Raw genomic sequence first — 16,446 nt, forward strand, 5'->3', positions numbered from 1 at the left:
TATTCTAATCTAAATATATTTAATTTTGAAAAAAGAAATAATAGCCTTCTACAGTGTGGTAATATATCGTAATAATATTTACTTATCTCGTGTTTCAGGTTATATTGGCTTCACAGAGCTATACAGTTCGGAGTGCTATTAGTAGTGCTACGTTTTTTGTTTTTGCGTAGTTCCATGACCCGGACTGCATGTTTTTCACTGCTGTCTATCGTGTTACGTATGTGCCGTATGATTGTTTGACGGCTCAGAATGCTGACTGAAGATCGCGAAAAGCGTCATAAGAAGCAACAGCTAATTATAAAGAAGCATAATTTAATAGTGCGGGTTGTTCTTCGACTTCATTGCTCGCCATTCCCAACGATCACTCGCTATGTTCAAATATCCCGTCAGTTGGCCTTTTCAATGTTTCTATTTGTTTATAACTAAATTAGCATTTGCTAGAGGTATTCAATTCTGCAGGGAGTGTCAGTTACAAAACATGTTCAAAAAGCACGCAAATGATGAGGCAGAAAGAAAGAAAAATGTGTATTTCAAGCTTCCGAAGTTATCACATATAAAGATCACTTTGTTATATTCCCAAAAATTAACAGGATGGGCAAAATCCCTTTAAGTAACTACGTCGTCTTCTTGTTCAATAATATCAGCAAAAATGCAGCAACGAAAGTTCAGACATTTACAACCATATGTTTATTGTGGATATATTCCATTGTCATTGTAATCGTGTGTTTTTCAATGTCGCCTTAAAAGGGCGTTTCGTTCTTGAGCATCGATTTTTCGCATATCGTCGATTTGTAATGACGCGACATTAGAAGTATTCGATCGAGTTCGTTGTTAAAAGACCTAAACCTTGATACTTTGTTTCGGTCTGTTACATTGCACGGTAATTATCGTGTAACGCGGTTTAAAATCATACGACGCGTGAACTCCGTGAGCCGGCAACTCGAATACCGATCGAAATTATTCAATATTTGCCATAGAACCTTGTGATTTGATTGATATTTAAGTATGTTCTCTTTTCTCACACCATTTTAGCTTAATGATCAAAAAGTAACAACAAAAAGAGATAGAATAACATTTTACAAATTATTTAAGAGAAATTATTTGTTATTCATATTTTTACATTTTTAACGATAATCCCTACTGTGTTCAATATGTCTTTTTATCAATTGACCTACAATTTAAGTAATCAACTTAATCTTCCAATAAATTTTCGTGAGTTTTTAATTAATTAGCAAGGTTTTATCGTGTATTCCGTTATTTAGGGATCACGTTCGCTACTTTATTTCGCCCAAAAACAGTAAAAACTGCGAGAAAAGGACGAGAAAAGAACAAACAATTTTCAAATTAATCGTAGAAAATAAATCGAAGCGGTAGATTATTATTATGAGAATATTTTACATCGCCAAACGATCTTAATGCCCACTAAATTCCTTCCTTTTTCATCATTTTTACAATGTTTAGGGATAATGAACAAGTGCTTCGTATACTGGTCGTTTAATCCTTTCAAATGCAGGGTTTTTCTTTTAGTCGCCCAGCCACTCCCTTAGAGTGAGCTTTTTCACGATTTAATGTAATAAGCCGTAATCCGGTAGACTATATATGTAGCATAAAAACCCGAAGGATTAAACGTTTATCTAGTATCGAATCTTTTCGAGTCTTCGAAGTGCTAACTTTTTTTGTCTAAAAATACAACATAAGTTTTGTTTAGTTAGTGAAAAAATTAAATTATAAACTCAAGATGGTTGGTTGAAAAGAAAAATTTTTGACGCCGGCTAAAGGAGTTACAAATTCGTCGTGCCTTTGTATAATCGCGATCTGGCATTTTGTTCATTCATTTACACTACGATATAAGATACATAGATGAATATTTAGTCATGTTATTACGAAGTACATTCAAGATTCTATTCTATTCCATTCGAGATATCTATCATTTTCAATCGGTTTCACCATCAACGAACCAAGTTACTGTATCTAAACGATCAGACTAAGCATTCGATTGATTACATGTAATTACAATCTATGTATAAAAATAAGTGTTCGTTGCTGTTTAATTATTATTATTATTATTGTTATTATTATTATTATTATTATTATTATTATTATTTAGTTTTATTACTTGTAAAAAAGAATTGGAGGTGGTTAATGGAGGAATGCGCTTGTTATAGTTTTGTTCAATATACTTAAGTTCGCTCAAATTTATTGAGTATATATTTGTCTTTTACAATTAAACAGATAGATGAATTTCATGGTGCAGTTCTTAATTTAATGATCCTGATTACTTTTTTACAATTATTTATAATTATGGCATAAGGAAAATGAATTTTTAAGGTCTACCTTAATAAATGTATATGTAAAACAAGTATTTCTATCAATAATTTGCTTCGTTTTTGGTGAAATTAAAACTATAGGAAAGATATTGACAAGTGCCAAGATATCAAACTTGTTGTAATTGGCATAAATGTGGTGCGTTCACCGCTGAATCATTCTAATTGAGAAGATTGCCACAAGAATACCTTATAGACTAGCCATTATTTTCATTCACAATGAAATATGTTGAAATGCTCATTGTGAACCCAAAGTTTTAACATGAAAACCAACACACTAAAGTACAGACCATATAGCGCTTTTTAAATCAGCCACCGGTTGGCACAGTGCATTTATTTGAGTCTTCTCCAATATAATAATGTAATAATGTTCAAAAATACCAAAAGAAAAGAAAAAAAGAAAAAAAAAAACAAAAAAAACATGCTTTCATTGGAATATTGCGAGTAATTGTTTAAAAATTAAACGATTCCATTCAACAAATATAACTAATTTAGTTTCACCATTGATATTATTTAAATTAAAATAACTATTTTCTACTTTGCCTAAATAACAGCCTTACAATGGAATAATAAAACAACACAATTAATCTTATTCAAATTGTTAAAAAAATAAGGGATTATAAATACATTTCTCGAGAAAAAAAGAGAAAAACTGCCACCGGTAGGCAAAAGATTATAATGAAATTAATAGAAGTGATTACGTTTAAAACGTTTATTGTGCAAATGTGAGCCGAAGTACACAGTTATCACTAGTCATCTTATGATATACTATAACATTCTTAATGATGTTACAGACGCTAAAATTTTGAAGGCATTGGCAACTTATTTTTCTCTTTCAATTGAATTTTTCTCACGTATACAAATATGATATCACTTTTAATAGTGGCCGATCGGTTGCAGTGGCAAAATTAGAATCATATATCGGCGGAAAGAGATGACAAATTTGTATATATACAAAGTTACCGATAATCGAAAAAGACAATTTTATATATACACGACAATTCGTTGCCGTTATTTATACGTATCATCTAGAGATTTTCACGCTTTTTCGCTATTATGCCTTTACTCATGTATATTATTGTGTTATTACATATACCTTATCGCACTATCCTATGTACATTACACATTCCAATGTTCATTTTATCAAAATGACATCACACACGTCACGGATTGTTATATATAACCTAAAATAAGTAAACTTGAAATTATTTATAAATTCAAATTCAAATTTGAATATTGATTGTTAAAAATTTCTTCTCTTTAATCAAACAATTATTTTGAAAAACGACTATAATAATTAATATGCTTAAACTATATTTACTCTATAACTTGATCACTTTGTTAAGAAATAATTGTTCTCTACAATCCGTGATGTGTCACAGATGAACATATTGAATAATAATAATCTAACTTCATCTTTAAACTCAATTTCAAATATTCAAGCGTGGCCAGGCAGTACACTTTATAAATATAGGAAAGAATCATACAAGTTGATTTCTTTTTTCGCTAAAATATAGATATACTGTAATTTATCACTGCACTTGTATATCACTAGTAACGTGTTATGAAAATTTGAAACTTTTGCTTGGTATTTAACGTAAGTCGCATTTATTCCAATAGTGCTCTCGGTGAATTCGTATAAAGCGTCTCTGTGATGGATATGTTCTCGTGTATTGTATTAATTTCACTTTTGTATTTTACAGATATTTTAATTAAATGCTAGTTAACCCTTTGTAGCTCATTTTATGATATATATATGTATCTCGTCATTATTTATTTAAACATTGTAAAATAAGAAGTAGAAGATATATATGATATTTGATAAAATCTAAAATTTAATTCGAAAAGATTGAAAAGTATTTAAATTTATGTTGAAAGTACTTTAATTAATAGTCGTACCCTGTAAAATGATCCATGGAGGGTTAATTAATGATAAAAGTCTCTGTTTTGTAACACTAAATTGAACATGATATTGCTCTACATATAATATAACTTTTATGCTATATCTGTTGCCTGTGCCTTTAAAACAATGATTAAGTCATGAGCGCCATTTTTGAAACCGTATATATGATTTTTACAACCACATGGAGCAGTTTCTCTCGCGTATGACCCTTTTGATTGATTGTTTCGTATTGTTTAGTTCGAATGGGCTTCCTTTCGATATTTATTTTATCGCTATATTTACTATTTATCGATCAAAAACGTTGCCAAGACACAATGAAAAAATTACACACTAGAAAGAGAGGGTGAGGGAGAGGGAGGGAGAGAGAGAGAGAGAGAGAGAGAGAGAGAGAGAGAGAGAGAGAGAGAGAGAAAAAGAGAATGCATGTGCGTGTGCGTATGCTCTGTGTGCGTGTACGCGCGCGCGCGCGTGTGTGTGTGTGTGTGTGTGTGTGTGTGTGTGTGTGTGTGTGTGTGTGAGAGAGAGAGAGAGAGAGAGAGAAATTACAAAGAAAAAAGGTGAAACGAAGACAGAAAAGATTCGTGAAAAGAGAGTCGATCGAATATGACGTTCAAGAATTAATTAAAAGATGAGGAAGAAAGAGTATATAATAATAATTACTTAGCGCTAGGTGTAAAGAAAGAAGAGTGTGAAGGGACAACACTAACGAAGGTCACCACCTGCTAGTCTTGTCTATATCGTTATTCGGTTACACAATGCATACAAGGATTGCAACAATGCAACAATATTTAATATAATCGATTTAATTAATATTATACTGTACTATTATAAATTACATTAAAAATAATGAACCATTGCAAATGCATCTTTTAACATGCCCTTTGGAACAATCGATTAATAAAAATAATTAGGAAAAATGGACTCACGAGTCTTCTAAATAATCCATGAAATTGTAACATCAAATGCAAAATTCCATTCTAAAAATTTCTCCTTCGACTTTATTTTAAATGTAAAAGATCGAAAATACAACATGAAGGATATTAACTGTTTGTCTTTCACTTGTGCTATAAGAATTGATTATTATATAATTGACCAAATCAGATGTAAGATTCTTTTAGTAACCTTTAGTAATTAAGAGTTTGATTAGTTTAATAACTAATCGCATTAGGTAAAAGCATAAATATAATATGAAAATATGTAAACGAAGACACTGGATAAAATACCGACATAGAAAACAGGATACCGAAAAGCGAACATGGTATTAGAAATCAAATGCAACCACATGAAATGGAACCGGTTGAGGCACACGAAGTAGAATAAGACGAGTTACCACAATACCCGGTAGATGGGGTGACAAAACGACACAGTATTCGACCAACAAAGTAGAACGTAACAGGTCAGGTGTCAGTAGCGAAACAACTTTGCAAAATAAAAAAAGGAAACACTCGAGAAGGAAAATGCAACGGTATGGAACGGTTTGATTATGGAAATGTAATAAAGAAAAATGTACTAAAGTTCAATATTCTGCTATTTTATAGACTTAATAAAATTTGCAGCATATTAAAAACATAAAACTAGTATTTTGATAATCAATTCTATAATGTATAGAATAAATTAAAGATATTTCTTGACTCCTTTACAAATTATAATAATACAAAATGCAATGATTCTATATATATACATATCCCTGTACTATACCCGTTTAATTACAAGTCATCGTTGCGAATATAGTCAGATTTTTGTCTATGATGATACGGATGTTCTCAATTTTATCAATCCAGGATCTCTTATCGTACATACCGACGTCCCAACCGTTTCTTACCATATGATCATTAGAAACATAATTTTTTTTATATACATTTGCATGTATTACAATATGCACATACATACATAAATAATATACGTATATATATTCGTTTTAGCCAAATCACGAGAGTGTCGCTACTGTCAGTTTTTTCTGTAGATTAATTTACGTTCATTTTTGAAGTAAGATTTAAAGCATACCTCTGTAAAGTAGACGAAAAGTCAGATAATGCAGTAATGAGTTCATGTCGCGCGCCATCCAAACGTAAATGGTAGAAGTGTGTAACGATCAGTAATGGCGCGCAAATAAACCGTGTAATACGGGTGCCATAGTGCCGTTCATTGATTGCGCTTGTCCGGTACCATATTCCGCGTTCCAGAGCGTAGCGTTTATTGCGCAAAATCCAATCACTAACGTTTCGCCATTTTTGTTGACCATTCGGCAGTTTCGGCGAAAACGGCTATAAGCTAGTCTGGCTGGCAAACTGGTCACGCTTGCTACCTGAATATCGATTCATCTTGGTTGGGATCGAGAATCGCGATTAGGTTCCTCGAAGAAACGCCAGAGTTCTCTTTGCTGTTTTCTTTTTGACTTGGTGATATTTTATTTATATATGTATGACTATACATTGGATTTTTCTTCAAATTTTACGTTAGAATTACGTATTAATAACATGTAAGTATTACTACTTGATATTTTTTACTCGTTTAAAATGCCATTTTATCAAATAATTCGGAAAATAATAATTTCATGCGAAAACGAATGTAATATGAATACTTCACTCGTGTGTTCGTTGATGGAAAAAGCTGTGTAACGAACGTTTTTAATTCGTATTTACTTCAAGATTTTACTTTAAATATTTTATATTTTAACTTCTTTATATTATCGAAAATCTTTGCGAAGAATAAAGAAAGTTTACATTCTTGTCTACGTAAAATTAAATTTTGCTACTTTTATGCTTGTCGGAAATATTTTATATTTTATGAAAAGGAAAGAAAAAATGACAGTATAGAAAGTTTAGTGACAACATTTTTTTTACGTTTATCATTATCATGCTTTTTTACTATACATTTACACGTCTTTGAAATTTTCACACTTTGCACAACAAATTAAATAAAATCTCCGGGCAGTTAAATATATAGACATTAATATTGGCATTAGCATAATGAAGTGTCCAGTATTCAAAACCGGTGCTTACCTTCTATCTTGTATTTTTCCACGCTTATCAAATAATGTAAAAAAAAGAACATAAGAATCTATAAAATAAATATCGAAGAAACAGTAAAAAGACAATAAATCTATATATATTTTCGACACTTAAAAGAAACGTGAACAAATTAAACATTCAAAGTGACACAAGATACATTTCAATGAAAACAACTTATTTTATTCAAAGTTACAATACATCACCATTTATTACGAAGATGCGCAGTTTCAAAAATTTATTTCTGTTAAAAGATTATGTCTTGAGAAGCTTGATGTACTCTTAACTCCCCACTGTAAGTGAACAATAGAAAATTCTAATTCTTAATTAACTCCGAATCAAACAATTTTTTCGCATGCCCTATTGCGAATGGAATCAGTTCAATGCGAATGAGACAACATCATTAAAAAAAAACGAAGAAGGAAGACATGAAAACGAAAGGATCGGACCGCGGACGAACATGAGGCACACTGAAATATCTAGCACGCACGATTTCCGAGGTTCTATAGACCCGCTGTTCATTTCTCCGTTCCGTGCTATTTTTGGCGCGTGCATAGGTACGGAGACGTTTAAACGATTTCACAGTAATAGAAACCGGGCAAACAGATGCAATTACGAAAATCGTGGCGTCGCTATATCACTCGAGATCGACGGCCCTTACAAATCGATCGAAGAATCGATTCGCGTTCGAGATCGGGAAGTTTCATGTTCGGGACCATCTTTTTGAAAACGTTTAAAAAAGATTTACACGATAAAACAGAATTTTTAGTAAATATTTTATGTAAGTAGAATAACGAATGCTGACTAATTTAATAACTTAGTATACTACTTTTTACTGCTCTATAAAATTGTTTGATACGTTTAATATATTAAAATTCTACTACTTTTAGTTTTTAATTGTAAAATAAGTTGTTTGATTTAAAAAGAAAAAAGAAAAAAAGAATGTGTATACGCATTCAAAACGATGTTTAAAACTATTAAAAATGAACATGATTAAAAGTTTGGATAATCTTAAGAATAATTTTAACATATTTATCACTATTAATATTAATTACGATATTTGAGGTCATTTTTTCAATTGTTATTAAAATAATTATTTTTTCAGGCCATTACCGAAAAAAATGTGTTATTAAGAATTTGCATTGTTTACCTCGGAGAAAATAGGAAAACAAGGAATAAGATGCCACAACGTGCGAAGAGTGAAAGTAAAGCACAAATCAAGGAAGAAGCTTCTACATCGTCTGTTTTTACAGAGAATTCTGGAGACGATGATCTGAACGTCGCTGAAGTACGGAACAAAAAAATATAAAAATCATTTAATATTTAATTACTAAAATCTTTAACTTCTTAGAAATTTTTATATCAATATTCATTTCATTTATTTGGTTATTACAGATATTGTGTTAAATAAATCTAAAAATCAAATAATTTTTTGATAAAAGTAAAAATATTATTATATATATATGATAACTAAATGTTTAAAATTGTTTAAAAAACGTACTAGATCTTTTGTTTTGATATATAATGGATTATGTACATAATCGCTTCATAAAATCAATTCTACATAGTCACTTTTTAAAAATTACAATTTGCATCTGAACTCTCAAATACTAGTTATCATATGTAACACAATTTTTCTTTAATTTTGTTAAATATTAAATTATGATTAATAATTACTTAACAAAAAGTAGATATTCATATTCATGAATTAATATCACAGGTTGTATTATCAAATAAAGGGGGTCCAAAATTAATTCACCACGGCTATATGTACACACTGCACAAGAAGCAACCTTATAATATTCGATGGAGATGCGTTGGCAGAACTATGCATTGTAGAGGCAGCCTTATCACGACCACGAGTTGCACGAAGCCTAGAGTGCGTATGGAGCACAACCATAAACCAGATTTCGCGGCTGCTCAAGTTGCCAGAAAACGCTACTTAGCTCTTGGCAAACCTTGCGTGCTAACAAGTAAGTTTACTAACTTTCCCATCGATGTCAATTTATCTCCGTCATGGATTTTTGAGTAAAGTTTAAAAAATACATTCGATGAAATATTTTTGTCACGTATAGTATTTGATGGAAATTTTGCGTATCTCGTAGACGTAGAAGGGAACACTATGAAGTCTATGAACGTACCGCAATTAGTGATTCACAAAGAAAATGATGTACCAGATGAGCAGAAAAGTAGAAGACCGAAGACACGTGCTACGGCCAGAAAAAGTAAGTGTTTTGATATTTTATATTTTCAATAATTAAAAATTATAACGAATATTGAGAATGGGTTTGTATATTGAACAAAATGTATAATTTATTTTTAAAATATTTTTATCTATTAGATTTATATTCCTACTTAAAATATGGTATATTTAATAAATTGGCACGTGTTTAATATACTGTGTTAATAATATCCATTAAATAATTCTCCAGAAGACTGATAAAAAATAAGAGAATTCGCTATTAATTATGGAATTAAGAACAATTAAGAACAAGATTTTATATTTTTTAATACCAATATAAAATTATAAATCGTTTCCGAATTAAATACTGTAATAAATATTACTGTAATTGCAATATGATGCAAAAACGTATAATTAATTTCGAAATAAAAAAGAACTAATTGTAGCAGTCATATTAAACTATCTATATCGATTATTATATACAATAAACTAATTCTATTGAAACGTTTTAAAGCACATACAATTACATTTATACATTTGCAAAAATGATAATTTTAAATTTCATCGAATAATTAATAGTCATGATAATCGGCATACATAAATCTACAATTTATGAAATTCAAACACCAATCGTCGAGTACAAATTAACGTGTTTGAACGTGTGAAAATGTAAGGTAATTAACAAGCAACACATTTCAATTGCGTCTCTGTTGTTTCAAGATGGCGGGCATCTTAAAGATGCGCGCGAAAAAAAGGGAGCCGTAGAAGCAACTCCCGATCGATGAGAATTCGCTCGGCGAGGCTCGAGTGAGTCGAACGTGATCAGGTCGGTTAGTAATTCCTTAGCGAAGAGAGACCCGGGAACGCGCACACGATAGCAACACGAAACACGGTACGGATAATATGCGTCGACGACCGGCGGCGCCGTCGCACATGCGCGCCCTGACGCGCCCCTGTTCGTCCACCGATTTCGATTTTAGTCACTCCCGGGTTCGGCTTCGGGGAAAATCGTTCCGCTCTCGTAGCGAGCCATACTGTCGAGACACGTCGTGAAAAAAACTCGCTCGGAACTTAGTAACGATTCTGTCGATCGAGTAGAGATAAACGCGTCCCTCACGAGTCACACTCTTTTGCGTTCGACGATCTTCCGTTCGTGACCGTTCATTCCGTTCAAGTATATATTTGTACATCGAAGGCGTACCGTGAAAGAGAAGGAACGGAATTTTTTGGCGATTCCCTCCTTGTGTCGTCGTTGCTCCGTTCACGGATGATCATATCCGATACCGGTTTAATCGTTAAACGTTTACACAGCAGCGAGATTAGACACGCCAAGAATAACGCGATAGGAAACCAGTGTTGATCTTCATAAGAATCTGATCGAGAGAGAATCAAGAGCACGGCGAAAGAAATCGGAAAATTCGTAGTGTAGTTCTTCACTCCTGGGAATCGTCCGAGGGTCGATAAATTGTCGCGTGGTCGTCGGTACAACGGCTCTCTGACGCGACACAACACGAAATCGAACCGGTTCGTAGCTGCGAATCGAACGACTGGATTGGGTTAAGTGACACCGCGACAGACGACAAAAAGAGAGGAACAAAGACAGAAGCAAAAAAGTACAGAGGTACAGTAGACGAGCGACGTAGCTGTGGCGTGTGCCACTCGATATCGTGCTCGGTCGCAATGGTTGCCATTTTATAGCCGGTCGCTCAAGTGAGATCTTCGGGGAGGCAAGAAGGAGAGGGAGAACTGCGTAAGAACAAAAGAGCGAGTAAGAGAATACGAAAAAGATAGAAAGAGCATGAAAGAGAGATAAAGTGAGAGGGAATAAGAGAGAGAAGAATGAGAGAGAGAGAGAGGGGGAGAAAAAGATGAAGTGAGAAGGATCGAAGGAACATGTATGAGACGGGAAACGTCGTTTTGTGGTAGGGAAGGGAGGGGAGATTTAAAAGCAGGAAAGAGAGGGGAGAAGAGAAGAAAGAAAGGAACTTTGCAGATGGAGTAGAACTTCCGTAGATGTTTTTAGATTGTTTCTGGTTATAAGTATAGATTTATGGAAATTTAGATTTTTTTACATTCATCGTTGATTATTTATATATTCAACGTTGCAATGCAATATCGATCTAGCCTACATAATATACGTATAGTATACTATCGCACGTTCTCATCGGATAAATCGTTAATACGTATTATCCGTGTGTCGTCTGCTGAGTGATGACACAATGTGTTAAAAGGAGTGGGAGTAATAGAGAAGCATTGGGAGACGAGAAAGATAGTGCATGAACGCGCGTATATATTTTATCTATTCACCGGACGATTATCGTTTTTATTACAACGCTATGTCAAAAAAATTATATTATGTATTATGATATTTAAATATTCCATTTACCTTACGAGTGTATGATACCATATATTCAGGATTATGCAATATATTTGCACTCGTTAAGACATTCAAATTCAATTATGATTCTTATATTGATAGATAAGGAATAATTCACGGTTTATAAGACCTCTTTTTTAAAACGTTATAAGAAAATGCATTATTTTTGGCGGTATTTAAAAGTTTACCAATAAAATAAATATTTGATACTTATGACTTCGCATTCTTTTACAAAATTGTCACATACAGTGAACAATTCTAACATCAAAATTATAAATTCAATTAATAACGATCTAATTTTTCATTCAATTCGATATTTGAAATAGGTTATCACGGTGTGGTACATTTTGATTAACCAAACAAGGTAAATCGATGAACTTCGTTACAGATCCAATTACATTCACAATACATACACTTATTTAATCTGTGACTGCAATAGTTAATTCTATGCGTCGTCTCTTCTTCCTTATCCTTCGAATTCTCGTTCCTTTTACCGAGAAAAAAAAGAACAAAATTAGGATATCTATATGGAGACGGATGCCGCCGCGCACGAGTAATCGATTCGTGAAACTACGTCTACACGGAAGGATGTTATTTTCTTGATGTTATCTCAGAATATCGCGTTTTCGTCTCACAGAGAAAACGTACCGCAAGAACGGAAATACGATTGGCGTGGAATTGGGATTGTAAGCAGCGTAGCAAGAACGAGCACGACGGCTACAACGGCGGGTCGGCTTGTGCTGGTGGCCTGCAAGGACACCGTAAAGCTGACTACCCGCCGACTTCTGCAGGAGCAGCAACGTGACCGAAATTACATCGCTTCGGTCACCACGTCTTCCAACGAGGATATCGTGGAGGGCATACGGCTCGAGGACGTCGCGATGAAGCAAGAACCTGAAGACGAGGAGGATTGTTACCTGGAGGCGGCTGAGATGCCATCTCTCTCGCCGTCATCGTCCAGTCGTCATGCAGGTGCTGCACATCGTGTTCGTTCGCATGCACGTAGCCTTCGTGCGATGACAAACCCGAGCGCGGTTTGGGCACACTTTGACCTATGTGCTAATGATCCTCTGCGTGCCGAGTGTCGAATCTGCGGAGCGGTCGTGGTCAGGGGCGGGGCAAATCCACGACAATGCGGTACAACGAACCTTCATCGACATCTCAGGGTACATCACGGTGGCAGACTCATTGGCAGTCGCTATCACGGTAATGATAGTTGGTTATTGGAGGTACTTTACACGCTGGTAGAGTGCCACTGTGTGACTTGACAATTGTTTGGAAGCTGTTGATGAATACTGTTACAGTGTGTATGAGTTTATGTAAGGTAACATTTGAGATATGGTTTGTATTTATATGAATAATATTGACATCTGGAAGTCTTTTATGTTTTAAGTATCAAATAGATTGTGTAAACGTAAACAGCCCTAACAAATTGTTTTAACATCTTCTGGAGAGTCATTTTAATGAATATAAAGAGAAATAAATTGACCTTTTATAAGATTTATTAGGTAGTAATGGAAATTGTTTTTTTACAGTATTGCAATCACCTTCTCAGAGTAATTCAACTGGCAAAACTATAAGGATAGCAGCACAGTCCTTGGTAAGATCTCATATTAGAAACATTGCACCAGCACCTATATCGCAACAGCAGCAACAGCAGCAACGCCAACCAAAGACTCTTGTGTTAAAAACGATACCTTTAAAAGTAAAGCAGGTTGCACCTACAACTATTAAAATGCCACCTCGACAGACTAGTCAAGGGGTACCTCATAATATTGTACATCAACAGCCTACAGAGGTAATAATCAATTTAATAGCAAACAATAGAATATTCCAAAGTTGCAAATTCCAATATTATAAATTTGAATATTTATTTTCTTTTTTCTAGGTTTGTTTAAGATGGAACAGTTATCATAGTAACATGCAAAACAGTTTCCCATCTTTATTGGATTCTGAACAATTTGTTGATGTTACCTTGGCTTGCGAAGGCCGTTCATTAAAGTGTCATAAAATGATACTCTCAGCGTGTAGCGATTATCTCGCAGATCTGTTACGCGAAAATCCGTGTCAACATCCGATTATTCTAATGAAAGATCTTAAATTTTGGGAGGTTGAAGCGCTAGTCAAATTCATGTACCGTGGAGAAGTAAACGTTGCACATGATAAACTACCGCAATTGTTGAACGCAGCTGAAGCGTTACAAGTGAAAGGATTAGCAGGACCAAATCCTTCTTCGCAGGTAAATGTTTCTCTATTTTTTAAATGACTACCAAATTTCGTTAATACAAGTTTTTATGAAGTATATTAATTTCATAGAATCCAAAGCCACCGTTACTTATTCCACAATCAAAGCCAGTAGTATCTCAACCAGTTCCTCGTGCCACTTCAGAGACCAAAGAGAAAGCTTCTACTTCTGGAGTTTCTACGCCTTCTAGTCCGAAACGTGCGCAAAAACGGCAACATTCAGAACCTATTGAACCAAAACCCTTTACAAAGATACGCTTACAACGACCTGTTACACCTACATCACCGACTACTACAGTTAAGATGGAACCTTTAGATATTCCTCTTAGTCCTACAGAAATGTTCGCTGAAAATAACGAGGATAGTTCAACTCCTTCAAATTTCGACAAGCTCATGAGTTTACATGAGGAGGATGATCCAGGTGGTAATGAAGCCACTGATGGTGAAAGAGAAATTCATTTTTGCGAAATACCTGAGCCACCCGATATAAACGATAGTGAAGATCAAATGGAATTTGTACCTACGGACTTCTTAGAACAAGAACAGGACATAGTTGAAGAAACGGAAACAGCCTCGAATAAGGATTGTAAAGAGGAATCCAGGGATTTCAATTCTGCTGAACTTGAGGTCAGTGAAGGAAATGGAATCGAAAAGGAACAATGTTCAAAAGAAAAAAAGCCAGTTTAGTGAGATGATTCGTGAATTCAGTACTTGAATTATTTGACAGAAATAGAATAAAATTTACAATTTAGTTTTTTAAGCAATTTGTAGAATTATCCAGTATTGCCACGAGAATATAATTATTATAGACTTTTATTCTGTACATTGAGTATCGATTTCAATAAGTTAATTTCAATAACTTACGAAAGAAAACAATGTGTGTATTAGTTTTGTGATAGTGTTTATGCAGTCTATCGTAGTAATGAATTATTGAACGTATATGTAGTTTTATTTTTATTTGTGTTTATTCAACCAAGAAACAGAGTAAAGTTATATATCGAGATCCCATCATTTGTTCTCAGAGTAATATGACAAATATTTCATCGACTTTGTAAATAGAACATTCGCGATAAAAAGTAAAACTATTTTTACCACTTACTGTACGAATCGTAGCGGCTACATATATCTTTCGAGTATTTTCTCCAAGTTCACTGTTCGAAATTGATATTTCTATACGAATGACTATGCCAGAAAGTAAATTTTAAGTGAGATTATTAATTAATTGTACATATTTACAAAAGTACCTATAATCAGTTTTATTGGGTGATTTGTAAAAATTGGAGTACGACACATGACTTTTATGTCTTTAATTACAATTATAATTTATTTGTTAAAAACAAATCGTTCTACACTTTTGTATTATAATCTTATAACTCACAAATCGACTTCCGCAATAAGTAGGAGTTGATTAACCATTTTAAATGATATAATTATTAGTTTCAGTCATTATTGAAAATTTGAAAATGACATTTCTATTTTAATTATGAATATGTTAAAAAGAAAATGTTGCTTCTTAAAAGGAAAGTTGTACCTGTTGACTTCAAGGCCGTTTGTATTATAATTTAATGATGAACAGTACAACAAGTTAATATTTTTTTATTAATTGTGTTGTACAAACTTTGTTTATTCTAATTTTATCCTTTTAAATACGTATGTATTATACGTAAATTAGATATCTGATTACTGATTTATTAATAAATTAATAAAAGATTAATGCATTTATATGTTAATCATAAAAATTCATTATTATTATATAAGATTGCAGAATTAATAAGTCGATAACACAGTATGATATTTTTTATTATACTGTAATCTTTCTTTACAGTAGGTTTCTAAAGATTCATATGTAAATTTTATTAAAAAAAAAAAAATTATTTGTCTTAACAGTATACTTGTATGCAAACATTAAGTAAAAGTAATATTCTACATATAAGGTATGTAATAAATCGAAGCTAGTGGCAAAATTACGTTTATTGTAAAAAATCCATGTATGAGTGGACAGTATATGTACATTATAACATGTGAAATTATGTCTTATAAATAAATTGCTATTATATTACATAGCAAAATAAATTGTATTATTTTTTTTTAAATTCTATTATTATTTCTAGTTATTTTCTACGTTTGTGCAACTTATTTTCATTAATACAATTAAAAAAAAAAACAATTTTGTAATAGTATGATATTTTTAAAACAGAATATTCCAATTTTATTTGTAAGTTACTTAATTCGAAAATTTTTAATTTAATACAGTACATAATTTGAATTTTCCTTAAAGATATGTCTTATTATTAAGTAACCTATACATATTACAAATATTAAAATTCTATCAATAAAATTTGTAGGGGTGTAATATTAGTCTTTTCTAAATATATCGATTTTATATTGATATATTTCTTTTAATACAT

The 16,446-nt window shown here is 32.7% G+C and overlaps 2 protein-coding genes across 7 annotated transcripts in view; both read left to right on the forward strand.

The window, feature by feature from the left end:
• LOC108553666 (putative fatty acyl-CoA reductase CG5065) overlaps window positions 1-1,358 on the forward strand; it is a 37,676-nt gene extending 36,318 nt beyond the window's left edge. For all 5 annotated transcript variants that reach the window (XM_017908675.1, XM_017908667.1, XM_017908693.1 and 2 more), the window contains one exon: window positions 99-1,358. In XM_017908675.1, the coding sequence (XP_017764164.1) occupies window positions 99-240 (142 nt within the window). In that variant the 3' untranslated portion in view covers window positions 241-1,358. The remainder of the gene's footprint in view (window positions 1-98) is intronic.
• Window positions 1,359-7,620: 6,262 nt separating this feature from the next.
• Window positions 7,621-14,823, forward strand: LOC108553415 (protein tramtrack, beta isoform). 2 transcript variants are annotated; one of them, XM_017908294.1, is made up of 7 exons: window positions 7,621-7,866; window positions 8,341-8,523; window positions 8,956-9,208; window positions 9,341-9,460; window positions 13,330-13,592; window positions 13,683-14,033; window positions 14,111-14,823. In XM_017908294.1, the coding sequence occupies exons 1-7, from the start codon at window positions 7,696-7,698 to the stop codon at window positions 14,723-14,725; spliced, it is 1,956 nt and encodes a 651-aa protein (XP_017763783.1). In that variant the 5' UTR covers window positions 7,621-7,695; the 3' UTR covers window positions 14,726-14,823. The 2 variants fall into 2 exon arrangements, with proteins under 2 accessions (XP_017763783.1, XP_017763791.1); XM_017908302.1 differs by lacking the exons at window positions 7,621-7,866; window positions 8,341-8,523; window positions 8,956-9,208; window positions 9,341-9,460 and adding an exon at window positions 12,411-13,000.
• Window positions 14,824-16,446: the final 1,623 nt, after the last annotated feature.

This window comes from Eufriesea mexicana, unplaced genomic scaffold (genome assembly GCF_001483705.2).
Source record: "Eufriesea mexicana isolate 0111107269 unplaced genomic scaffold, ASM148370v2 scaffold22, whole genome shotgun sequence".
Classification (NCBI taxonomy): domain Eukaryota; kingdom Metazoa; phylum Arthropoda; class Insecta; order Hymenoptera; family Apidae; genus Eufriesea; species Eufriesea mexicana.

Excerpts from the sequence above, each read along its gene's own strand:
- LOC108553415 (XM_017908294.1), top strand. The coding sequence starts at position 7,696 with ATGAGGCACACTGAAATATCTAGCACGCACGATTTCCGAGGTTCTATA. Across the intron at positions 7,867-8,340 it reads ATTACGAAAATCGTGGCGTC|GCCATTACCGAAAAAAATGT; the intron begins GCTATATCACTC and ends TTATTTTTTCAG. Across the intron at positions 13,593-13,682 it reads TACATCAACAGCCTACAGAG|GTTTGTTTAAGATGGAACAG; the intron begins GTAATAATCAAT and ends TCTTTTTTCTAG.